General features: G+C 40.2%; 2 protein-coding genes across 3 annotated transcripts in view; one reads left to right on the forward strand and one right to left on the reverse strand.

The window, feature by feature from the left end:
- Positions 1–26,790, reverse strand: part of LOC135500025 (cardioacceleratory peptide receptor-like) — a 112,735-nt gene that overhangs the window by 45,437 nt on the left and 40,508 nt on the right. The window lies entirely within an intron of this gene.
- The window catches only part of LOC135499435 (neuronal acetylcholine receptor subunit alpha-7-like), a 43,806-nt gene continuing 29,554 nt past the window's right edge, over positions 12,539–26,790 (forward strand). Inside the window, exon 1 of the mRNA XM_064790179.1 lies at positions 12,539–12,614. Coding sequence (XP_064646249.1) covers positions 12,539–12,614 — 76 coding nt within the window. The remainder of the gene's footprint in view (positions 12,615–26,790) is intronic.

Below are 26,790 nucleotides of genomic sequence, written 5' to 3' on the forward strand. Positions count from 1 at the left end.
TGGCGTGGGCTTTGACAAAACCAGCTGCTGCCACTGCATTATATCAGTGCTTACATAAAAGTATCATTCTGTTTCTTAAACCTTTCTAGGATAGAAGGGTTTTAGTCACAAGCCGATGAATGAGATATTTGTTTCATTTCTTCCAAGACTGGCGCAAAGAGGGTCATTATGGCTAGTTGGAACTTCTCTTCTTCGTGTGGAAAAGGTATAAGTTGACGAAAACCCTCGGTTTCAGACCTGATTTCAGTAGGTCGAAAAAAAACGAAGTAGGATGAGTTGGAGAAATTGACATTGAAAATTCTTCAGATTGATGCATTAACTGGCCGACTGAGGTGAGAACCAATCCACCTTCAGTTGCGATTCGTAGGTGACCCCACCCTTCCCTGTGGATATTCTCTGACAATAACCATGGATATAGGGAAAATACACTTCTTCGGACTCCTTAGTACGCCCGCGCAACTATAGTGAAGCTTTTCCAGTGACACTAGGATGACAAACTATGCATATCTGTCATCCGTTAAAAGCGATAAATGTTTCACACTTCCTCCCCGGGGTTAATTTCTAACTTCTTCAGGTCGAGTCTCTGCATGACCGACCTCTAACTTACATGGCTTCTTCTCGTAACTTGCCTATCGTCATGTTATCACAGGGCTTCTTTATAAGGTCACAAAGCCAGCGAGGTCACATGTCTCTCGTGATTCAGGCAACAGCCCCAGGCATGTTTCCTGCAGTGAATGAATTCTTTTGGTTGACAAACACAGTTATCAAACCTGAAGTTTTGAAATGTGCAGTTTTGTTGCAAGGCTTCTTCACTGTCTGTTCAGTGTGATATACCTCCTGGCCAGCGTACCTCCCCGAGTCAAACTCAAGATGCAGCCATCTTTATGCCCATCTTTTGATTGTCAAACCCTTCAATCCTATCCTGAATACATAAATACTTCTTTTACTGGATTTTATCTGTACTCAACAAAAATTATAACTAATAACATTATCTTTGACAAATTACGCTTTTAAATTCCGAATTTATTCATTAAAGATAGGTCATGATGCTGGGCGGTGTGAAATTTTCTCAAACAATATTTCCAAGACACCAAGCCTTGATTTCGTCGTTAATTTAATCAAATTTCATTGAATCATTTGCCCAAGGCTGCAGTTTAATTTAGGTAGATTGGAACAGGGACACAAATGGTGATTGATTGGTATCAATTAAATTTGTTCTCCCTCCGGACGAAACCCCTTAAGCAGTCCATGCTGACATATTAGTTGGTCTTAAGATCCGGAATCTCATGCAGAAGGCGAAATTTAATTAGGAATTTGATTTGGATTGATCTTTGTCAGTTGCAAGGTTACGGTGATAAAATGTATTGGTTGACCTTGAAGTGGCCCCATAGTTTTCGCACAGCGACTCAAAAAGACACAGTGACATTTACATCTGAAAAAGCCAGATGTGAGAAATACTTTTCAATGCCTGGACTATTAATGCTTTGCTTAAGCCATGGGAAGTGTCTTACACAAGTTAAAAAAAGAATAAAATCAAACTCAAACTAATTCAGCTCGACGAAAAGATACTAGTAATCAAGTTCCATAAAGCTTAGTAAAATATGCCCAATCCAATACAAAAGCGGCATAATCGGATGAATATTCATAAAATCTAATTCGCAATAATTGAATTTTCCAACTAGCAATAAGAAGATAATAGTAAAAGATATCGTAAATTTTATTTGATTGCTGTCAGGAGGACATCGAGTGGAATTTTGTATCTCATTGAGTGTAACTAATCTTGTTTAAGGATGTGTAAATTGTATTTGATGAAATCAATATCAGAGGTGTAATGGTTAGTTACCAGATCATCAACGGGGTGGCTGCCTAGTGACCTCAAAACTTGCCAGCAATGCCTATGACAGATGAACGGGCATGGTTTTAGAGATCGTCTAATTTATATGTACTTTATTAATGCAAAGGACTACAATCATTATTACAAGAATCAACATCACAAATACACAAACATAGGTATGAAACAAACAAAAAACAATACAACAGGGCCTGATTCTGCTTGGGTACATCTTATACCTCTGCGGCAAAATCACTCGTGACCCAAAGGTAATTTTTTGACAGTTAAGAAATACCCCCTGGTTAGGTTGGCGTCTTTTGATGATATTTCTGCTTGTAACTAAATACACTAGCAGGTAATTTGAATTACCAAATACCCATATATTACCAAACACCCGCTTGCGCGTAGTGGATAATGCAAATAAAGAAAAAAACCAAACACAATACGTTCACCTGACGCCATAGAACCCTAGTCATAACACTATCTTACTACCAATATGATGCCTAAACCTACTCTACCTTGTCAATTGCCTTCAAACAGAATATTTGCAAAATGCATAGTATGAGTATAATAACAAACATACTATTTCCAGTACAAACGGCCAACATTTCTCTTTGAAAAACTTATCCAGCCTGCGGAAATGTGAGATCTTGGGCACCAGGAACTGTGCTGTCAGCCGTGTAGTCAGGCTTTCCTTTATGGCTTTACCATTGTCTACGATCCGTTTCGGGTGTCCTAAATGATACAGAAGGCAAGCTCACATATTTTGGTGTCAGATATTAAAGTATGAATACACTTGGTGATTCATGACTTATGATAGTAAGTAATCCGTGCGCATAAACACTTGTCAGGGCGTGAAGATCCGTAAAACAAGGCTGCATTGAATTAAAGTGTTGATCTGCTTTCCCACTCTTGCTAAAGAATGAAAGGTATGGATGGGCCGGCTACGTAAATGAGATGAGACACTCTTTGCTTTTTCGCCCAAAGTATTACCTTTAAGATATTTGGATTGTGTCGATTCATAAGTCAGCCAGTTCTACGCATGTACGTGTGGCCCCAGTGCGGCAAGGAATATAATACATGTAGTCGACTTTTTCTGGTTCAGAATATGGTGATCAAGTACTTCATGACTCTATAAGTAATAGCACAATTTTGAATGAACCTGCCCTGGCGCGATATTAAGTTACATCGATCGTTGCCCAAAGGGAAGAAACCGTATTTTGTTGAAGCACGATCCAAAAATCGAAAATCTATGCTCTGGCGTGATATTAAGACCATTTTTTCCAATTATTTTTTTTTGACGGGAAAGGTTTTTGCCTCAGCGCGCGTATGAGTGGTACGATCATGTAAACTGCTTTTCCTGTTTTTCGGGAAGTGACAGATACATGACCAAAGCGTCGTCCTAACTATTTTCAGTTCGAGCTTGCCAATAAATAAACTTCTCTTTTGCAACAAAGAGGGTTTTGAAGATAGCCTAAAAAGTGAAGGTACCCAAAACCTACCCACAACATGCGGTTATCATGTGATATAAGCATGAGTATTGAGTATCGAGGTCGCCCTATGTTAGAAAAATCTAATTTCGTAAAGAAAGCAATTCGATGTTAAAGTAACGGATATCAATCTCTACATTATCTTGGCGTGCTAATTTTGTGCGACAGGTTGCTTGGAATGAGTGTTTACTGTAAAGATCTTCTGCAAGCAAATATTATTTTCTATCACACTCCTTTTCGTAGATCAATGACCTTTCATAAAGGTGGCTGAAAATGGTGACGCTAACACTAACTACATTTACTTGAATCAAAGAACTCTGTCATAACCTTAAAGCTTAATTCCACCGTGGCAAGACTGTGATCGATCTCGGCCATTATCGGCCGCTGCTGTGCTTGGCGATTTTTTTATGATACCTCCTTAATTTGAACTACATAATAACCATTTTGGCGAACGTAGTTTTGCTAATGCATCAACCGTAGCAGAAAAACGCTTCAGTGAAATCAGGCCTTTAGGTTATCAGCAATCATGGCGAGTGACATACGAAGTTCCTGAGGAGATAAGAGAATATCAAATTGCTTCCACGATCTGTCAAAAAGGTAGGCCAATGCCCTGGGGGCCTCAACACAAAAAGAGGTCTATTCTCAAATTTCGCATAACTGAGGGTGAGCCCTATCTGTCTCTTGGCAATTATACGGCCAACTTGCTAAGAAAAGTATCACTTTTATAACCCAGGCACGTCTCCCTATTTTATCCCCGGGAGTGTTGTGACTCTTTCCTACACCGAAATGCAGATACTGGTAGCTGGCCTATTTTTACTCTTCAGTCTGCAGGTCAGCATGCATATTCTTTGGATTGCCTATACAGTGAGCATCACAGGCCATAGTTTAGTTCAGAGTTGGCCGACAAACCCCAAAGCAAGCATTGAGTGGTGTTAACCGCCAAATTTTGTGCCTTTTTGTTTTTGTGATTCGCGAAGGTTTCTGAAGAAAATCAATTTTTAGGGTTTTTAATTTTGTGTACAGCCAACCATATTTTTAGGTTTTGAAAAAAAATGCTTTTGCGATTTATTTTTGCAAATGTTGATTATTCGCGAAGTCATCCACGAATATAAAATGCTTACAAAAATTTGGCAGTTTGCGGTATATCACTGGGTGTCTTAAAAAGATGACTTCGTCAAACTGTTTAAAAAGAATCTTCAAAACCAATGAAATCAAACCGAACCAAATCAAACCAAACCGATGGCTATGACTATTGTGGGCTTCGAGTTTATTTTGGGAGACCCGGTACGTCAACTATTTGTCTTCCGGCCATGACCCTAACTGCTGGCATATTATTAATCATCTACATGCCATTCCCAAGTTCCCGACGACATATTTTTTCTCCCCTTAAGTGTTGTATCGTAATTTCGCATTCCATCAACGCCTTGGAACCATGGTCACATGGAAGACCAGTAAAGCCTCTCATTTGTTTGTGTCATTGATTGCATAGAATTGCCTGAAAACCTAAAAGTACGAGTGAGTAATTGAGGGACATATGACTGATATAAGTGCTAAGCATTAGATAATATGCTTCTGGTGACTGATTAACCGATTTTGTAGTGGATGGAAAGCACTCACCCTTTGGTGTGTTATCTAGTTTTCTATGTGGGCATGTTATTGAAGAAGCATAGAGTGCAGGGGTGGGGCAGCACTTCCAAGTCAAGTTGAGCAGATGTTAGTTGGTTTTGAGTTCTCTGCACACTGCAGCTACGGACTCCGCAGCAGCAAGACCTCATTTGAGGTTCTTGTTATCGTATGCAATGAACACTGCGACCTCAACTAATCCCATATATCACTGCATTTACACGTACCGTACATTTCTGGTGTCCACAAGGCACTTTTTTCCTGACATCACAATACAAAAGGTAGTTTATGGATTGACGACAATAGTGAGGTTTCGCAACCACCCGGTTAGGCCCTACGACGACGTTTATCTATTGTGTGAGTTCACCCGAACAATAGATAAACGTCGTCGTAGGGCCTAACCGGGTGGTTTCGAAACCTCACTATTATGACGGGCGCCGACGTGCATTATGTCGTAAAGCAATAGGATCATTTCAATTAAGTAACTACTCGCGCATCCCAATCGTGATTTTAATCCTTTTCTTTTTCAACTTAAGAGTTTTTATGCCTGGAGCAAGCACGCTTAGCTGCTTTGTAGTGTGTTCCCTTCCACACCATTCCAAACCAACGAACACGATGACGAATCTCTGCTTTATTCGTTTATTGATACTCAGTATAAATTGTGAACTTGACACGCCGATAACAATAATAACAACCCAACATGGCTCCGCGCTTGCGCAGCTAGCACCTTCAACAAGAAAAACACAAGAGCAAATAAATCGACCACTACATCTCCTCCCCCCAGAAAGTGCAAGAAGAGACATAGAGAATCCCAAAGCAAAATGACCAACTACCAGTACAAACCATGTACTATATCAACAGCCCCAAGACCTGAGCAAGGCTCAATCTATAACAAAACAATATATTACTCTACCATCAGTGAAATAACATCACCAAGCTCCCTGCGGTAAATCCTATAGTACTCCTAATACACGAAATTATACATAAACAGAAATATGCAGGTTCAGTCATAATCCACAGACCACAAATTAGAATCTAACCACGGCTACACTAGAATCTAATCATACCACAACTTAAGTTGAGACACATGTCTGGTCTCTAGTCTATTCTTGTCTTTCTTAACTCTAAATGTTACAGGCGAAACCTGTTCAACAATCTCATATGGCCCTTTCCATCTAGGAGCCAACTTCTTCGAGAAATTCTTCTCAGCAGAAGACATATAGTGAGTCATTAACCAAACAACATCACCAACTTTGAAAGTAACAGGAGATTTAGATTTATCATATGCTATCTTGTTCTCACTTTGAACTTTCTCCATCTGACACAAAGCAGCATCTGCCCTCTCCCTATCCAGAGTTTCCTTCTTCACCATGAATGAATGAAAATTACTACCCTTACCCTCATCTTGAGATGTTTGTGGACTCAGAACATTTACTATTGGTGATTGGATTGCTCTGGAGAGAGAAAGTTCAGCTGGACTGAATCCAGTGGCACGATTCACAGCAGAATTCATAGCAAATCTAATCTCACTCAGATGAATATCCCAAGTTCTGTGATCACCACCAGCCTGAAATACCTCAGCTTGCAACATAGCTCTGAGATCTCTATTGGCTCTTTCCACCCAATTTGCTTGAGGGTGGTATGGAGAGCAATAAATCTGTTTAACTCCCCACTTTGTGCACACCGCCTTTAGAGTTCTACTAACAAATTGAGGACCATTATCTGATACGAGGTACTTACAGGGACCAAATCTAGTGAAAACCTCTCTAACAAGTACAAGAGCAACATCCTTGCCTCTAGCCTTCTTTAGTGGGAATAATTCAACCCATTTAGAGAAATGATCTCTGACCACTAACACATTTTTATGTGAAGAGTAAGATGCGGGTAACGGACCAACCAGATCCACAGCAAGTAATTCCCAGGGCCTACTACTCTTGATTGGTTCCATGGGACCAGCAGGTTTCCTGTAGATTGGCTTAGTGACCTGACACACTTTACACGTCTTCACAAAGTTTCGAACATCTTTACCAACACCTGGCCAAACAAAGTTTTGCAAAACTCTCTTCAAAGTATTAGATCTTCCTCTATGACCAGCGGTCGGCTCAGAATGTAAGCTATACATGACATGAGATCTGAGAACCTTAGGAACAACAATCTGTGTTCCTTTGACTAACATACCAGACTCGATCGAACAGTCTTTGTACAAATTGGTTCTTGGTTTCACCGCTTTACCTTCAGATGTAATATACTCAAAGATAGGTCTCAGCTCTGGATCCTGCAATTGTATGAGTATCAACTCAGATGGTTTAAGAAGCAACTGACTAGGAACATCCGACCCATAGCCATGCGATCCTATGCCACCACGACCCGGTATTGCCAGTGGAGGATCGGGAACCACCTCCCGACAAGCAGAACAAAGAAAATCTATTTCTCTTGCTTCGTCCACAGACACGCCCACACAATGGTCAAGATACCAGCGATCACACTTGTCGCATTGGATCCAATCCTCATATTCGGCAGTATCACTAGGTGTACACTCAGGATCAGAACAACGCTCTATCTGAACCTCATTCACTACAAACACACCAATGGTATAAACAGCTTCAAATCTGGAATCCCTACTCAAAGCATCTGGTACAATGTTCTGCTTCCCAGGTCTATACTTGACCTCAAAATCAAAGTTTTGTACTCTCAACACCCATCTATAGAGTAAAGGTGGCAAATTGGATCTCCTGAAAATCCATGTCAAAGCTTGGTGGTCACTATACACCACCGTGTGTCTCCCTTCCAAGAGTGATCTAAATTTCTCCAAACCCCATACAACTGCTAGAATTTCTCTGTTAGTTGTACTGTAATTTCTCTCATGCACGTTCAACGTCCTACTTGCATAAGCCAAGACTTTCAGGATTCCATCTTGCCACTGGTACAAGGCTGCACCAAGCCCAACTCCTGAAGCATCAGTATGTAGCTCAAACTCACCAGAGGCCTCAGAGTGTGCCAAAATTGGAGCTTCACACAATTTCTTTTTCAGTGCTTCAAACGAATTTTGACATTCCACTGACCATGACCAAGGAACTTTGTCCCGTCTTAGATGAAAGAGAGGCTCTGCAGTGCTCGAAAGATTGGGAATGAACTTACCAAACCAAGTTACCATACCCAAAAATCTGTCCATCTCTTTACGGTTGACAGGAGGAGCATAATTAAGGATGGCCTCAACTTTACCTGGGTCAGTTGAAAAACCTTCTGAAGACACTCCTAACCCAAGGTACTTAGCAGACTGCAAAAGGAACCGACTTTTAGGAAGAGAAGCTGTCAGACCTGCCTCTTTCAGACACTGTAAAACCTTTCTTAGATGAATCAAGTGTTCCTGGATCGTTAAGCTGTAGACCAGTATGTCATCAATATTGACCTTTACACATTCTCCTAATAGGCCTGCTTTGGTCAAAATCTTCTCCATCAACCTCTGAAAGGTGGCACTTCCGTTTTTGCAACCAAATGGCATCACCCGGAACTGATAAAGAGGGAAATTTTCCCCGGCAGAGAAAGCCGTGAGTTCACGATCTTCTGCCCTAAGCCCCACCTGATAGTAGCCACTTTTCAAATCTATCACAGAGAAAACCTTGGCCCCATTCAAGTTGCTCATGACATGATCAAGTTTTTTTATATGATATGCATCGAACTTAGTTACCGAATTCAACTTCCTCAGATCAACACACATCCTATATGATTTATCAGGTTTGGGAATCATAATAATAGGCGACCTCCAAGGACCTTTAGCTTCCTCAATCACACCCTTAGCAAGCATATCATCAAGTTGTGGCTTGAGTGACTCTTCCTTACCTGGAGTCAAATTGTAAGGCTTCTGCCTAATCGGTGCAACATCTTCAATCAGCTCGATTTCGTGCTCAATTACAGTTGTATGACCTAGTGTTTCACTAAATACTTCAGGAAACTCCTGCTTCAGTTTCTGAATCTCAGATTCTCTTTGTTCAGGACTAATCAGTGAAGTGGGTACTTCACACGATGTATCACCAGAAACGTCGTCTTTGTGGTTTGCAAGAGACTCACTCAAACTGGATATGGTCTCAACAGTGCAAGGAGTATGATCGAGCAATGGCCACTTAACTATGGGTTTGTGTGGAGTCCAATATGACCCTTCCCCAAAATCAACAGTTAACCCAGACTTGTATATGAAGTCCCTACCAACCAATACTGGAGAATCTAGCTTGCAAACCACTACACACTCTACTGCCAAAGGTACACCAGCACATTCAAGATCAAGCATGGCTACACCAAGAGTGTCAACTTGACTACCCTCAAACCACGAAAGAGACAACTTTTTGTCTGAGACAATTTCAACACCAACTTCTTCACACAGGTCTCTGGTTACCATGGTGACTGCACTTCCACTATCAACCAAGCCTTTCACAGACTTACCAGCAACTGATAATTGAACATGAGGTTCAACCATTCTCAAATCAGTTTTTACAAATTTGTTCGGCTTTACTTCAACCTTCTTATGGGAACCGGCTTCAGACTTGCTACTACCGGAATTATCAAGCTTCCGATTTGGACACTGGTACCTTTTGTGACCAAGTTCACCACAACCGTAGCAAGCATCATTGTATTTACCACCTGGTTTCTTTACAAAATCTGGTCTCTTCACAAAATCTGTTTTCTTACTAAGAAAAGAGTCCAACTTAGGGGTAGAATCTAACTTTTTCTTATTGTCTAGCATGAGATGCTTTTCTAACACATAGCTGTCCGAAAACTGAGCCAACTGAAACAGACTGTCCCCTTCCCTCTCAATTAATTTCAAATGTAACTGTTCATCTCTAACTGTTGAAATAAACTGGTCAACCACAATTTTTCTGAAAATGTCAGAAGCTTCATCATCCTCTAACAACCTTTTCGACGGGGTTGTCCAATGTCTGAAGTACGCCTCCAATCGCGATGCGTAATCCAAGAACGTCTCGGATCTTTCTTTGGTGTCAGTACGGAACTTGGAGCGACAGGCAGACGGAGTTAAGCGATAGCGTAACAAAATCGCTTTTTTTACAGTATCGAAGTTACCACGATCCGCTAGCGGGACCGCAAAGTAAGCTGATTGCGCACTATCTGAGAGAAACGGCTCTAATGCTGCACACCATTCATCTCTGTCGATCTTGTACCGAGTTGCCAGATTCTCGAACGTTTGCAGCCAAAGCACCACATCGTCAGTTTTTGCAATCTTCGAAAACTCCTTGATGGGTATGAATCGGCGTTCCCTCTTGGGCATCTTGTCAACGATCGACTCAATGGATTCACGCATGATCCGATTGTTCTCATCTCTCTCTTCCCTGAATGTTTCCAACATTCTCATAAACACTGCCGGATCAGTATTAGTAGGTGGTGGCGGGGATACTGACGAAGTTGCCACCATTGCCATAAGAAAAGGATCCTTTAGGTCTTTCAACTCGGATAGCGCTATAACTCTCTCCGCTTTATCTTTGTACTCAGCAGAGTTCAGCCCATTTTCCGTACACAAAACATTTATATAATCACTCGTATATCGCCTGAGCGATTCAGCAATTGCTACAGTCGGCAACACAGGAAACTTAGCTGCCATTTTCGAAGGCGTTTTTGGCAATGGCATAGCAATACCCACAACCACACAAACAGAAGTGTTCACTCTAACGAAAGGAACAAGCAGCAGCAGGAGAAAGCAGCAGCAAACACTATCAATAAGCATGTAATGTAGCAGCCGTAACATGGACTATTTCATGCAGCAACAGTCAAAAAGTCAGCAAAAGCAACATGCAGCCTCGAAGCGAATGTCAATATATCAAATATCTTACCAATAAACACACTTCACCTGTACCAGGTCGTACAGTTTACTTGCACCAGGTCGTACAACCAACCCACACTATCGGGAAGTGCAGTACTACACACTAGGTTGTGTGTACATTTACAGTACATGGGCATGTACATCTGATGCACAGCGAGATTACATGTGCACCTGCTCCGGTCAGCACAAGGCCAGCGTTTTGCACTTTGGAAGCGCAAAAAAGTCCACAGAATTAGAGTTCTAAAATTCGAGTTCTAAACGTTGGGCGCCAATGTAGTGTGTTCCCTTCCACACCATTCCAAACCAACGAACACGATGACGAATCTCTGCTTTATTCGTTTATTGATACTCAGTATAAATTGTGAACTTGACACGCCGATAACAATAATAACAACCCAACATGGCTCCGCGCTTGCGCAGCTAGCACCTTCAACAAGAAAAACACAAGAGCAAATAAATCGACCACTACAGCTTTTGTTTCTCATCATCCATAATTTCATATTTAAAGACATCTTCGATACTGAAGACTACTGAGCAGATAAAAAAATTTAAACAAGAGGATGATATTTATTTGAAGCAACTGGGATAAAATGTCATTAGATAACTAACATCGCAGTAAATTATGATGTTGTCAATGATGACAACGATTTCTTTTAAAGTTTAGTATAGTCTTTAAGATCATTGCTTATTGAAGCGTGTTTGTTTTGTGATTTGAAGGATTTCTCATTGTTCACTCCAATTAGTACATTCAGTACACCAAGGTGCTGTAATGACAAAGTTAAAGTTATAGCCTGTTCAAGGCAGAGGGCTCCAAATATACATTCTGAGAGCTCTTTTCGGGCACTCTCTAGAATTATGAAAAAGGGTGACTGAACGCACTTTAACTTTCAATTGAACTGTGTGATTGATGATTGTGCTGTGATTATGCACATGAGACAGTTTTCATCCCTTTCCTATCATCCAGATGTGACTTCAGATTACGCATGCAGTTAAGCCATACATGTTTTTGATAACTATTTCAAAAAGTTAGTTCCATTAGTGGTGCCTTTGTGTGACTGACGTATCTATTTAAAAATCATCTTTGTGGCGTATGTGTTTCTTAGATCTTTATATATTTATTCTTTTGGTGCTGGGAACATATAACATTTATGAAGGTTCCTTTAAAAAGCTGTTTTAATCATTTATGTATCATGCAAATATGGAAAGGTAAACGGTCTTGGTTTGTCTCTGAAGCCCAAGGTACTGGTTGTATTTCTTTGGAGTTTGGGCACTCCGTCTCACGCGATCATTTATATTAAACTAAGGATAATGCGAAGCGATGGCATAAAAAACATGTGTCTGTGATCTTTTGTAATAGGTACACAAGTTAATGCTAAAGCATCAGGTATCAGTGGATACGTTTTATTTTGGATGTGTGTTGTAATGCTTTTCTGCAGAGGCAGTTTAATGGTATTCTGTGAAGTTAATTCATTTCCGATTCATACTTACAGGCACCGTTCTTGAGCTGTTTATTCTTAATTCTTATTCGTAATTTTCTCTCTTCTCCTCTATCACGAACCTTTAGGTTATCTCAGTGTTTTTGCGCTGGTTAGGTTGCTACAATCTGGCTCCTTTTAATGAGCCAAGTTAAGAATGTAATGTTCAATCACCATCTTTGAGCACATATTTTTTGACTGATCCGTTTACTATACTAACTACATTGACCTTGAACGTGTTAAAGAAAAATATCCTTCAATAGACGAAGTGCATAAACCTTGATAGTTCAAGATGGTTGAACCGATGTATGCTCAGTATCTGGCTGTTCTTAGGATGTCTATATTCAGTGGTGACTTTGCTGGTGCAGGTGATCAGTCAATGCACCGTAATGGCCTGTTCATAATGACTAGCTACCAGAATAGATTGGGTACAAGTCGTGTCCAATACGACCCTTAGTCGATTACGGTGGCCGCAAAGTGTCGTGGAAGGCAATCCAGTGGCTGTAAGGAGTGTTTGTGCCGCGATTTGTATCGACTCGGCTTTCCTTGCTTGAAATGTTTTGTTACTGTGTGTTTTACACTAGACTAAACCTGGTTGTCAGAAGGTATATATCATGTCAGCTTGTATCAACACGCTGATATGTGGTTTCATGTACGTCAGTGCACATTAAACATGCCAACATGATGCTACAAGCTTAATAATATGCTGTCTAACAACTGCGTTCTAACAGCAGAGATCGGGAGGGGTCGGGGACAAAGCTTCACATCGAGAGCAACAAATTTGTGTTTTTAAAGCAGACAAATCTGTTTCTCAGGTCACCTTAGGGCTAAAAATTCTTCGGTTATTGGGCGTGGCACCCAGAAAAATTGGTTCTCCGGTGAAGCGCTTATGTGTCCAATAAAACCATGCGCATGAAATCCCATTGTTTACATATTTCCAGCTTGTCAGGTTCTCGCTTAACGTGTAAATAACACCTGTACATTGCTATTGTCTTCGTCGTACACATGGCTGCGTAATTTATTGTTAAAGTTTCTAGTTTCTCCCATGTCCAGGGGACAGAATTGTTCATCCGCTTCTGTGAGGCATGCCAGCTCAGACTATCGTCGTATGATTCTGATGTTTCACGTACTTAATAATAACTTGTAAAAGAGTACATATTTGGGGGGGGGGGCATAGATGTCCGTTTCCGGCAATTTTTCAATAAGATGTGCTTAACATCTTTTTATAGCTGTATAATTATGATTGTACAAAATTTACCTAAATGCTGAAGACGGTTTAGAAATAGTATTGTTCTGCCTGTTATTCGGTCCTCTTTGACATTGTAGGTGGCTTGATAATAAAAAGTCATCTTCAAAACATTTGTTTCCAAAATCTAATATTTAATGCAGCTATTTTTCGTGAGATTAATGCCTTGCGCATGCCTCCACTGACATTAAAGTAGTGAAAATGAAATGGTCACGAACTTGGCCTGGTACAGTGACATGATCGACGGTATCAGAATGATCCATTTGATAAAAGCAGAACAGCGTTATTATTTTGATGAGCGAACGATAAAAAAATGTGGGTGTTGATATTATTAGTGACTTTCCCACATCAATTATGAGCTACGATTACGATTTGGAAATTCTTTGTACTCATGCACGGATACAAATAATTCATCTTCGTTATCATCATTCGTGAGTGATGCGGACCCTGGCTATTGTGAACAAGCCTGTATGCCTATCACTTGTTGTAGTCGCTTAACGAGTTTCCGTCTCGTGATAAACCGATAAATTGCTCCATCAATCATTGCTACCTCAATTCCTCTGACCGAGTGATGAAATGACCATTCACTTGCTGCGATAAGTGACACAGCTTAATTATAACTGATGTAGTATTTATTGATTTATGCTTAATTGCTGATTATAAAAGCAGGCAATGTTGCCGAGGGATCTGTTTGGAATATCCACGAGATCATTAACTGGGCCGAGGGGAGAAACGGTATTTTTTCCAATCGACAGGACGGTTCGAAAAGGTATTTGGTTTAGTAGCAAAGTCAGAACTGGGTACTTTTACTATTTCAGTGGCCAAGTCATACAGCATCCAGGCCTTTCAATTACATGGAGACCTCTACACCCTGTATTTGTTTAGCCTATTTTGGGGACATGTTTTTTTTTTGCTTTTTAGCTTAATTTGGGGACATTTCGTCGTGCCAATTTGCCTGAACATCGACGTCCTTATTGACTGACATTGTCACATGCACCTGAAAACTCATAATTTTAAGATGAAAAGTATCAAATTAGGCCATTTAGGATGAGATTTGGTCATTTAAGGTGTCAAAAAACGTTTCAGGGGGTCAAATTACCCCTTAAAAAAAAAAAATGTTTTTTTTCCAATTTGCGGACATTTTTTCAGGGCCTAATTTGGGGACATGCCAAATTTCCTACACCGTATAGCGCTGTGAAAATGATGTAATCGAAAGGCCTAGCATCTCCGTGGCTTCTAATGTAATAGGTCGTCGTTTGAATTAGGGACAAGGCAATGAATTCATTCATTCATAGACCACATATGCTCACCTTTTGCATTTGAATCAAAGCGATTCATTATGAATGAGCACTCCAATCATATAAAGGCGCCTTCACCATCGGCCCAAGGATGCCAAACATTCCAATCAAGCAGCAGTTTCTGACAGCATGTCGGCAAAACCTCACACGAGCTGTTAAGTCGATTGTTGAACTTGAAAGCAGCGGGAGATTGAATTTGAAATGTGTTGAATGGGAAGGATTTTCTTGTAAGCTTACAATTTTGATTCTGCTGAACTGTAGAACTCGACAAGGTTGCAAAGAGCTTAGTATTATTTCTGTGAGTCCTCAAAGTACTCCATGACACTGCTGGGAAAAAAGGAACCAAAGTAGATTGAACAGAACATGGAGAAGGACTGCGCTGACATTGAAAGGCAGGCAGTTCAAAAGACGAATTGACATGAGGTGCACCAGGTAGGGCTGCCTAGCTCAGACTAGGCGAGCTTGAGAGACCATGCTCTCTGTTGATCTATGAGTCAATCATGACTATTCTTTTAATGGTGTTCAAAAGGCTGACACGTCGATTCGTGGATGGCATTCGGTGATGTGTTCTGCATCGTATCAAACACATCTTAAAACACAAATCTTAGCCGATATCAGCTAAAAGACACCATTGAATCATTCAGATAATTGGGCCTTCCATCCTCCAGTCTTTCAAAAGGCCAGTATCACTTACTTGGTAAGCATTAAATGCTCAATGTCTGACAAAACAATTTATTTGCGACTGTTTAATCTCAAGATTACTGCTGTCAAAACCATTTATTTACGACTGTTTAGTCTTAAGATTGCTGCTGTTTTATCAAATCGTTTACTTCATTTATTTATGGACAAATCATGACTAACACACCAAAAGAAAGGGTGTAACACCATTAAGAATTTTTTTTTTCATGTACAGATATGTAATGAGGTATCTTCCGGTAACTGCTATATCGACTGACGGTCTCTTCGCCTGCGTTTGCAAGTGGTGATTTGGTGTCTCTGGTGCTCATGTGGGAACGTGATGCTGAAAAACAGATTACACGTTCTAATGAACTGCGTGCGGAGTTACACGGCAATTTGTATCAAACAGCTTCTCCAAAACATGGCGTACACTCCCTAAATGATCGGAGAAGCCTAACTGATGCAACCCAGGAAATGGGAAGCGTTTTTTGAATGATTGCCTGGTAATATTGAGTCTAAATTTGTGGTTCATTTTGTCGAATTGAAAACCGTGATGGATTGTTATAGCCATACAGTGACGACGATTACTGTAATTTAAATTTTTCTTCCGACGTGTGCTAAAATTGTGTTGGCGAAGTGTTTTTCAATACTAAGGCAGAGCCGTTTACCAAAGTGCTGTTAAATGGTTCGAAATTAAATCTCACACAAATCTTCAGGGAGTTTTGTACGCAAATCCCGTCACATCAGTGTGCTGCCTCAGATACGCAACCATATGCCATCTTCTCACAATAGTCGACACAGTGCGTTAATATGATTTGCGTTCATAATAATCTATCATTATATAGATTGTCACATCTTCATCAGAAGACTCGCAGCATCCTGGCAGAGATAGGCCACGAACCAATTAATCCTAAGCTGATGCGAACAGTATCACCGACGATGTCTTGATTTGGCGAATTCCTCCGCACGTTTTCTGTATCTTCTCCCAACAGCTGGGCAGAACAAATTGATTTGCGTTTTTACACAGGTTTATCATTACATCCATCAACTCTGGCCGGAGGGCCCGTCCCGCGTGCACTTAGAGGGAGCGAGGCCCGTGCCCGTGCGAGACCGGTGACCGGGAATGGAACTCAGTTGGAGCCATAGTTACTTTTGATAGGAACAGAAAAGAAAAATGTTATGGACAAAACCAGATTTTGCCAGTGTAACATTTCGCTCCTCTCTGGCGAATAGAGACTCGAGTCGCATGTAGGAAAAAATGAATGAACGTAATGTAAAAAAGAAAATTCTCATGATTTGTTTTAAAACGAAATATTGCAGTTCATTCTGCATATATTGTCATTCATTAATCATTTCAAATATGCCTGTGCAAATTGAGCTAAAAAAACCAATCACAAATGTACTGTTTCAGCCAATGACCTCCTCTTTGCCACTGAGAGCAGGTCACATAACCAAACGTCGCGATAAAGGTGACACTGTGGTCGTTTGAGAGCACTTTTGTAAAGACAGCTCTGATTCGTTGCAGAATGTAATCAAGGAGGCGATTGGTCAGTTTGATTTGTAATGATGGATACTACTAATGGATGAGAAAACAATAACATAAGATTGGATCTGCATTACCTGTGGCGATTTACATGTGGTTATACCTTCGTTTTTATTCCGGTGTGGTGATTATTCGCAAATTGCTGGTCTCATGTTGTTCGATAAATCACAATTTTTTTTATTGTGGATGATGGTAATCAATGCCACAGGTGGCAAGGAACAGAAAGAGAGTAATCGCAATGAGACACGAAGACTGGAACGGGGTGACTGAAAAAGAGAGCAAACCGACATTTCCGACATGTCTGATGCTTGTGATCGGGATGGCTCTGGACTAAAGACGACTGCTCAGTCATGACTTTTACACCAAGAACAAACATTTTTGTGAATTCATTTACCGCACTCATTTTTTTCCCCGATTGTTTTATTTACATCATTGATAAGTAGGCACGATTTCATTCCCGCAGAACCAACATTTGTTTAACTCATTGACGCATCCACATTAAGTTGATGTTATTCAAACAATAGAATACATGCCATATCGTCTGTCAGAAGTTGTGTAATCAAAGGCGACTTCTTCAAGCTTACCCTACATATTTATGCATCTTCTCTACTACAGTGTGGGTGACACGGTCTTGAAAATTCTTTTTGATAATTTGTGTCAATTTTACTCTATTGGGGGCTCCTTGATAACGGCGTCTATCGAAGTGTTTTGAATAGTCAGGTGAACCCCCCCCCCCCTCAAGCTAACCCTACATATTTATGCATCTTCTCTACTACAGTGTGGGTGACACGATCTCGAAATTTCTTTTTTTGATAATTTGTGTCAATTTTACTCTATTGGGGGCTCCTTGATAACGGCGTCTATCGAAGTGTTTTGAATAGTCAGGTAACCCCCCCCCCCCCCCCCCCTCAAGCTAACCCTACATATTTATGCATCTTCTCTACTACAGTGTGGGTGACACGATCTCGAAATTTCTTTTTTTGATAATTTGTGTCAATTTTACTCTATTGGGGGCTCCTTGATAACGGCGTCTATCGAAGTGTTTTGAATAGTCAGGTGAAACCCCCCACTGATTTGTTGCATCAACATCTATACCAGCATTTATACCTGTCGGTATATATCGTATATAAATTGTAAATAATTTAATAATACTCGATATTTTACACCGACGCTGCATTTTAGACTAAAGCAATTGAAGCCATACCAGTAGCTACAATAAACAACTAGGATTTTTTGTCCCACTCTCGCCCCGAATCCACTATAGTTTGCCCTCTTTGTTCGTTTTGAAATGACCATCGCGGGTAAAAAAGAGATCGTGGGGGGGGGGGGGGGGGTCGTGGTTTGTGGGAGGTGATAAGACGCTGAATTCAAATGTACCTCACGTAAAACAAAACATGGGCTGTGGCAACGACGTCAATTTACCGCCAATATGTTGATTTATGTCGTGACGACATTTCTAATCTCACCAGACGAATCTTAGCTCACAATTTCCCTGTAAATTGGTAACTTATTGCAACCAATTACAAGAAATACCGCCTGTCGTAAAATGAGCCTGTCAATTTGGCAAATATTTACACATGAGAGCAATGTTCGAGACTGGCAAACGGGATGAGGTTGGTTGCCATCAATAAGGTCCTCTTGCTTAAATTTTAGAAAGTCCTGGGTCGGACGGTAACAAGTCTAGGCAGCTATTATGCAACTAACGCTGGGAGCACGCGGTATGCTAGGTTCATTCTATGTTGTTGGCGTCATTAGCGCAGTGCCGTTTATGTCTATGATGAGAGAATGCTATACAACAATTTTGTTGTTTTCCTTTCCTGATTTGAAAAACCTCCGCGACAAGATCGCGCTGGCATTTACCTCTATGTGCTCCATGTTTATGGGTCATTGAGCACGACGCGCAAAGGTGATTTATGTTTTTGTTTCCAAGCATTTATTGGCCATCTTCATCGGCGATGATTGTGATTGATTGCAACAACAATTGAATGTGTGAAATGTTCGGCAAACGAATAACTTGTGATGATGACTTTAAAGAATGGGAGTAAACCCACTGGTGCCACTATAAAGAGAAGTGACTGGCCATATAAAAATATTGTTTGTAACTACAAAACTAGTTTTTCATTTCTTTTAGACGACTCCCCTCAACTTCTCACATGTTACTTACAAGTACATGTATGTCTCTTCTGCAATAACACTTATTGGGTTCTATATTTTGAATAAATTGATTGAAAAAATCCCTTATCGCACTTGTCGTACTAGAAGGTAAATACAAATTAATACGGGCCTATACTTAGCAAAGATTGAACTTGTTGTCATCAACGTGATCGGTACCAATCCATTATTTAGGTTCGTCGCAGTTTAAATGTGAACCCTACATATCGGAGCGGTCCATTTGCCGATTAAGTGCTAAACGCGAACAACAAGAAAACAGCCTACAGCTTACCTGTATCATCATTCCTGTTATTTGGACGATTTATCTTGTTGAAAGATACATACGGATGGTTTAACGCCCTCAGCGGAATCGGTATGAAAGGTGGTGGGGCCTGAGGGTTGCATAGATAGGAGACATGTACTACCGCAGGTCAATCAACGATAATTGCATTCAGCTGGGCGTGAGGATGTTTTCTGGCCGAGTTCAAGAATTCTCTTGGTGTGTATCTGAAGCTATCTGATCCTAGTCCAGTGTACCTGATTAGCTATAACCCATAACGTGGCTCCTCTGGTGTGGGTTTGTCAGTAAGAAATATCAGGTCAACATCGTTCTAGGTCACCGTGTTAGTAATGCATCAATGAATAGAGTTGTTCAATTTGGGTTGAACTGAATCTTAAAGAAGCTGTACTTGAAATAATGACGTGGCAATGCTTTAGTTGAATTTTGAAAAACTTGACATCTCATGTGTTTCAACCGATTGTTGCATTCAGGACAGGTTATTTGATGAAGGAATTATTCATGTCTCAAGTAAGTGCTTGTCAAGTTACCATCTATTGGCCATTCCTTTGACGAGATGTAACAGTACACCTCAGTGGACCATAATGTATCGCCGTATATCGCCTTTATGGTGACTGGATCCTGTTAAGGTATCCATTTACCTGGTCATTAGATGAAAGGAATCCGACCCGTTGTCTGAGCTGTTGAAAGCAGGTGTTATTGACCTAGGCTTATACGATAGATTTTCTGTCACTCTTGTTAACCGGGGTCAAATCTTGTCTAGTCATCAGAAATATCGCTATCCAAGCCAAGGTAGTTTGTCGTTAGTACTCTAAGGTTTGTCTTAAATACCTCTGCGAGCTGTATGGAAAGCACCATGGCCATGTCTAAGATTTGAATAAATCAGTTCAGATTTAAACTTCGTAGGTTGGACCACCTTATACAAAAACAATTACCAAATTGACAGCGCAAAATAACACATGACTATATATTGTCTGTCTTATGCGCCACTTAGCCAGTACGTTCCTTGATACCATCTATTAAAAATACTTGTTAGGCTTAGCAGCGGTAGAGAAGCGTCTTCTGTTTAGTGATCAGGTCGTTTTGCCCAGAAGCGAAGGTAACAAAACGGTAAACATGGGGATTATGCATAAGTAACTGATATCAAGATTGAGCCCTGATGATGTTTGGTTAGACAGTGTGATTGATACGGCTGTGTCAATAAGGTATAAAGTATCGTGATGAATTATGAAATAAACAGGGCCGACTCGATATAAAACTCACCTTCTATTAGTACATGTTGACAAAATGGGGCTTTTGCGAATTTTGTTAATTTTTCCTTTCAGATATATATTTTTCTGAAACCTGGCAACAACTCCTTTGTATACGACGAATAGATATCAAGAAAAAAAATATGTATGAAACATTCTTCTCATGTGCTTTATATGACATTATATGGGACTTCTATAATCGGACGAAAAGGGTCAGGATTAGGTTAAACTACGTAGCTGCAGGAAGTGTGTAGAACAAAGCCGATTACTCATCTCGTGTTTCCATCCAGTTGTGTCATTATGTTTAGGAGAGTAATACATCCTACACGCATCCTGTTGACACGCAGTAAGCCACTTGCAGGAAGTGATATGACTGAGAAACCATGAGCTTGTTTTTAAACATGAGCTATCGATTAGCGCTAGCGTTAACAGGCAGATCTCGCAACACTTACGACGAAGGCGAAATATAAGTATTGTCCTCAGTCCTTTGTGAATTCATTTACATGATACTTGTCAATGGCTTTCATACGTAGTAGCTCGAGAAATCAGAGCACTTAAAAAACTTTTTCGATAAACAACATTTACATACTCATAATTCGTCATTCGTAGCTCTCCCAACCTACTTATTTATACAAACTTCATGCTTTTGTCGTAGCCCTTCTTTCGTAAGGGTTGCGAAATGTGCCTATTATTTGGTTCACTGGCCTTCTGAAAAATACAGCTCAACTTAATTTTTCACTAGACATCCTAGCTTACCTGCCTTTATTGGTGCCCAGCTCCCTGAGCTGCCTTATAGTCTACAAGTGCAGTTAAAGCTTCTCGCTTGCATGGCGAAAAACCGAAACAGATTCATCATTTTTACACAGAAATCTATTGCACAGTACCAATACAAAATTCTTACTTTTTGCGCCAACACGTAACAGCTGTAAATAGATATCATGCTTTATGGACGTCTGCCCGAATCGGAAGTCTCCATTGCATGTCGGACTTAAAGAAAACAGCCCTAAAGCTTGTTAAGTCTTTACTGAACACGTTGTGGTTTTTGTTGTTGCTATTCTTGACAAATAGGATTGTTTACCTTTTAGACGTTTCATTTATTTTAACCTTTATGATTATTTCCTGATTGATTTGTCTGTGTTGATGTGACCACGCGTCCCATGTAGTCGCCCACGTACAATCAAGATTTTCTAACCCCGTCAGCCTTCTATATGCCAGATGAAAGATTCAGTTCAATGAGCTTTCTACCCAGTGGGGAAACAACGTGCACCCACCTACGGATAACCCTTAGATGGATTGGTTGACTGCCAGTCGTGTCTGTGACCACCCTCTTCTCAGACAATCGCGTGTAAGATTTACCGGACTTGAGCAATTTGATTTACGCTGTGTCATGTCTTTGTTGTATCGTAAGAAGCTTTTAATCACAAGTCGGATGCACTGAATATTCGAAGGCAAATGCGATTAGCGTGAGCGCACTATCTTCTAGCCAACTGATCTGTAGCCGTAGATAACGTGTTGCCTCTCGAATGTCTGTCCGTGATGTCGTGTTGGATTTGAACAAAGTCATTTGGCTTGTTTCGTCAAGAGAGTGATAAGGATGTTGCGTGGATATAGCTCAATCACTGCCATCATTGCTACTGTAAAGAAGCATTTCCGTGAGGTTTGCGTATCGCAATCACTTACATTTTGAATGGTATAAGCACAGGAAGTATGTTAGCCACAATAAAGGACCCTTCCCCTTCGCTGAATGCCGGAACCCATATCCAGAGGGCAAACAATTAACTTCATCACAATGAGCTTTTAGGCTGGTAAACATCAAAGATGGTCCAATCCCAGAGACCATTCGGCTCATTTGCCGTGTTGTTATAGCTTCCACAGCTGCGGAGCAAAAATTGGTGCTCCAACAGCTAAACGATTCAAATCAGGAAGCAGGTCGTCAGTTTCAATTTAGAGGATGGGCTTGTTCTTTCAGGAGCTGAATCAAACACATTTGGCCAGCAGTTTTATTTAGAATGGTTCCGCCGGCTGCAAAAAAACAGGAATCGATGAACACAAACAAGTTTATCAACAAAAAAATGTTCTCGTATTCATAATTCATTGGATACAAGGGCATTGTCAGTTCAAATTTATAATAACGTCCAAAGTGTTCTGGTTTGAAAAGGAAATGCGTGATTGAGATTCTGGTCTTGACTGTTCTAGGGCCGTAGGGAAGAGTCTTGGCTCCATAGTGTCAATAGTTATCCAGAAATTCAACTAAAGTGGGAGCGCGCCGGAACATGTTGGCTGCCCGGGGTTGCGTGTACTCTCACGAAGTCGATGTTGTTCTATTCTTACTTTTCTATGTTCCTACTTGCGAGCTGTTCTGCTCATATCTAAAGTGTCAAGTTGCAAATATTGTAGATGAACTCTGCAGGTTCTGCAGTGCAATACCTGCAGAACCTGCAGAGTTCATCTACAATATTTGCATAAGCATTATTGATTCACCCCCATTGTTTTTATCACAATTACAGCTGTTAACAAAGGATTAATATCACTTTTTAACATCCTACAACTTTAGTCCAGTTTGCCAACACATCAGAAGAAACAAGGAAAAGTAAGATGAGATCTGCCACGCTGCAATAGAACAGACGGTTATCATCCACTGACCGTCGCTCTGCTGAATGTTCTGTGGTAGAGTACCTTCCATGCTTTTACAAGTGTTGTCAGTGGGGTGTGTTTGTCATTCGACTCGGGAGGGTGGTCGGCGGGGGCGGCTATTGAGCTCTTTATTTCACGTGACTGTGGCCGCACTTTCGTTAAATGAGTATGATCTTTGATTATATAAAACTTTAGTTTTGGGTTTGTTCCTTTACGGACGTATTTTCCCTTGATATGTGTCAACTCTGACGTTTACTATCTATAAAGAGATAAATAAAAATTTCCGCGCCGCTCTGATTTTATGAAAGGGTTCGGACAAAAAGCAAACCTTTATTTTTACTAGCACCGAATTAATCTCCGGTGAAAAGGCATATATGGCCATTTAAACAGGTTTTTGTTGATTTCAACAATAAATCTAGGATCACGCATTCATTGCATTCAAACAGTGGCTGAAGCAGAAAACACTCTTTTTTTCCAACTACCATGTAATATGAGAGTCAGATGCATTGATTTGAATTGCTAACAAAACAGGAATTGAGTTGCTAAGCGCCTTACGTTCCAATCCAAACTAATGCACTAAGTCTGATTGTCTGGGGTTTATTTTCTAATGAATTCAATGATCTACCTTAGTTATTTTTTTGGCCTGCCAGTGTGAGGCAAGAATCATTTCAGCATACCATACAAACATAGTAAGAATGCCTTAGTGAAAATACCAGGTGCTTTTCCCCTCCCCTTGGAACACTGAGAAATAATTTTTGTCGATGCCTCAGCAAGATCTGAAAAACGCATTCGGAACTACAGTGTAGTATCACTTTGACCCAGGTATCTTATCTTGTTTTCATATCAGTCGGCGTTGTTTCATTCAGAAATGTCCCTAATGTTGTCGAGTATCTTCGTGGGTAACATAAAACATCCCGATCGAATAGGTTTTATAAATACTTGCAAAATAATCGACAGACAGGCCATTTTTTTTCTATTAAAAGCAAAACTACCCTGTTGTTTTTGATAACAAATAAAGTCTCATATGCGTCAAACCAAGATTGCAATCTTGATTATGCGTCCCCACTTTCAATATAAGTTTTTTGACACTGTATCTACAGCCTTTCTAGATATTAAATGTCGCAAATGCATAAGACCCAGGTAACTTTCCATATAAAACCCATCTTTCAATTGCCGTTTTTTTCGAAACCACTTAACGCTGAAAACTTCAGTGAAGAAGTTTCATCATTATCATCATTCTATTTTTCTAAGCGGCTTTAGACCCATCAGCGCGTCACACTAATGCGGCTTAAGTCAGTTTCTCGTCGATTTCTTTAATACACTTAGGCGTCTGAATGGGTACTAAGGAGTTACATCGAGTATCTCTCAAGAGTTACATCGAACACGTAATGCACTCCCATTATCGAAATGTCGCCGAGGGTTGAGTAGATATACCGGAAATGTCTGGATAAGAGTGTTGTAGAGGATGGTGATATTAATATGTTAGAAATTGTATCACTGCATTGGGAGGCAGATTGATTTGTAGAGCAAAGACCTATTGCCAATTTTTTCCCCTGAAAATGCAATCTTTTATAATCATCAATCAGATGTATTCCCATGCCGTATTGTTGGAAATTCCTGTGGCATCTCCTAAACCGAATTTCACAATTGGGCGAGACATATCTGATTCAAATACAAGATAAAAATACTTTTAAAGATAAAATAACATTTTAAACGTTTTGTAATCGATATGATAGTGATTATAAACAGCACAATAATGAATGTCACTGTAAATATCGCGGAATTCGTAAAACATGCAAACCACCTGGCGTGAAGTCGTCCTCTGGGAAAATGGCGTCTTATCTAGAGTGATTTAAACCGTGTACCGTTCTAAAACTAAGTTGTTCTATATGCTCTATCGAAGTATGTGTGTTCTTATCATATAGAATGCATTTATGGTAATTAAGAGAGCAGAATGTTATATGGTTTAAAGATAATCTATCCAAACTGGAGGCGAGTAAGGACTGAACGTCCTTCCTTGCTTTTCAGCCACGTGGAAATCCACTTATGAAATATCAGTCCAGAATTTCGTCGATAGACCTTCCAAGATTTTGTTTTTTTTCCTCGTTATGCTGAGTTTATGGTTATTGAGAGAGCAGAATGGTAGACGGTTTTTACAATCAGATATCACAGAGTGACATTTTTTTACAGAAACCTTTTTCTACAAGCTAGATCGAGGTCAGTGATTGAGAATCATCCTGCCTTGCTTTCCGGCTACCAAAAGAACCATATGACGTACCAGTACAGAATACCGTCGATTACATTTCTATCGAAAAAAATTGTTTTTATGATTATTGAATGCACAGTTTATGGTTATTAAGAGACTGAGCAAAATGTCATATGGATTCATTCAACGATCAGAATGAAATATTGCTATTTCGTGCAGAAGATAATTGCTCTCTTGAGCTGTCTCATTATTTTTACTTTATTGTTATCTGGTTAGGTGCCTTTATTGATACGCATTTTATTATACAATTCGCTGAGTGATACGAATTCCGTTCTGTCTACCCCGTGCTACCCACGTTGAAACTCCCGATAACATTAAAATAAGACTCATATTTAAGATCCGACTCAGTTTCATATGCACGTACATTTACAATCGTTACGTGATACTTGTACGAGCCTTAGTTATCAGTCTGCACCATCTCGATTTTCAGATAATTCAATGCTGAACAAAAGTTACTACATGCATTGGTAAAAGTTTTGTGGACAAAATAAACTTAAAGTAATTTTGAGAAAAAAAAGTTCAAGAGACATATTAAAAATGTTGAGGAATGAAATGGTGGGTTTTAGATTTCCGAGGTGCTACTCTGATTGGTGCTACATGTATGTTCTTTGTTTCTGTGATTGACGGGAGTTTTGTGGCAAGTGCTGTCATTGATGCGAAGTTCTTTACGTCAAACAGAGATGTCATGAAGGATTTGGTTTTTCTCTGTCAAACAGTGCTATGACGGACGGAAGTTCTTTTTAACGACAGTTAACTTCCGTCCGTACAGGACATTGCAAATACCATTTGGCCGGAGCTAAGATTTGTAACGATAATAGTTGTTGTTAGTAAGCTCGACGCATTCTTTATTGGCACTTCCCTTGGTAATGGTCAATCTGTCAGTGGCCAATCTCATGGGAGAGCGTTATCGAAATGCTGATTCCCATTTGGCATTCGAAGTTTGGCCAATGGTGTGGCCCACTTTATTGTTGTGATAAGACAAATGCCGCAACGAAACCGTGCTTACTCCAGGGAAGATACTTGTCAAATATCTTTATTCTGGTATCAACCCTTATGTTAGTTACTGGAATACGAATGTGAAAGGACTTTCTCCTAACACAAACACATAAAAGGTCGTTCGAATCTATTCCCTTTTGTTATTAGTTCCCTGGCCCTGGTCAATTATGATAGTACAATCATG

This window comes from Lineus longissimus, chromosome 15 (assembly GCF_910592395.1).
Source record: "Lineus longissimus chromosome 15, tnLinLong1.2, whole genome shotgun sequence".
NCBI lineage: Eukaryota > Metazoa > Nemertea > Pilidiophora > Heteronemertea > Lineidae > Lineus > Lineus longissimus.